We start from the raw sequence: 1014 nt of genomic DNA, 5'->3' as shown, positions 1-1014 counted from the left end.
TTATTTTTAAGAGCCATCAGATAATGTCAGGAGGGGATTTTTTGCACTTACTAGTATTCTAATTTTAGTCTAGGTTCTGATAACCTGTTCAGATCCTGTCCAGAAGCTTCCGTTTCTGGTAATCTGAGCAACTGGAGAGTTGTAGAATTATTTGTACATTTTTCTAGATGTTATGCTTCAAAAAAAAACTTAACTTTTGTAAAACTTGAAAATTTTTCACTTAGCCATTTTGAATACTATGAAATTGTAAAAGAACAAAATGAAGGTTTTAATGCATTCACTGCTAGTAATAGTGGAGATTAACATCATTTTGGATCGTTCTCAAAAGTATTCTTTCACTGAAAAATAACTCAGGAAACATATATTTAGATATTACAATCATTAAGAGTTGGAGTTACCATCTAGGATGCTCCTGTGAATTGAAGGATATTGGTAAGAGTACAGTGTTAGGGATGCATGTAGGGTAAAAGGAAACGGTAAACACTATGCAATAGTAAATGAAGACGCGTGGTGGCGCTGCAGGATAAGAATGTGAAGAACGGCTCTGCAAATACCCAGGAAACCATTCTGGCAATCAGAACTCTGAATGCTCCCTAAAAGAAGGAAGCATATTAGAGAGCGTCTAGGGCAGATATCGTCAGAGAAGACAGCGTTCTACATGCAGGGCAGTCGGCCAGATTGGATTCACTATCACTTAACAAACCGTCTGGGTGGACTGTACACAGAGGTGAAGAAACGGAAGCTTCGGGACAGGATCTGAACAATGGAGACTGCGCTAGCAACAATGCTGAACAAAAGGCAAGTCATTTTGCTTGTTATGCTGTTGATTTTGAGGGAGGCTGGCTCTGAGGCAATTAGGTATTCGATGCCCGAGGAAACAGAAAGTGGCTACCTGGTGGCCAACCTGGCAGAAGATCTGGGGCTGAGGGTGGGGGAACTGGGCACTCGAGGGGCGAGAATCCATTACAAAGGTAACAAACAACTCTTGCAGCTCGATGTAAAGACTGGCAATTT

The 1014-nt window shown here is 40.9% G+C and overlaps 1 protein-coding gene across 1 annotated transcript in view; it reads left to right on the top strand.

Annotated features, from left to right (window-relative positions):
* Window positions 1–33: 33 nt before the first annotated feature.
* The window catches only part of LOC102010896 (protocadherin beta-4-like), a 46500-nt gene continuing 45519 nt past the window's right edge, over window positions 34–1014 (top strand). Inside the window, exon 1 of the mRNA XM_013512127.1 lies at window positions 34–1007. Coding sequence (XP_013367581.1) covers window positions 764–1007 — 244 coding nt within the window. The 5' untranslated portion in view covers window positions 34–763. The remainder of the gene's footprint in view (window positions 1008–1014) is intronic.

This window comes from Chinchilla lanigera, unplaced genomic scaffold, assembly GCF_000276665.1.
Source record: "Chinchilla lanigera isolate Chin_1 unplaced genomic scaffold, ChiLan1.0 scaffold00014, whole genome shotgun sequence".
Lineage (NCBI taxonomy): Eukaryota > Metazoa > Chordata > Mammalia > Rodentia > Chinchillidae > Chinchilla > Chinchilla lanigera.
Note: the sequence above shows the minus strand (reverse complement) of the source record. Positions and strands in the feature narration are given on the sequence as shown.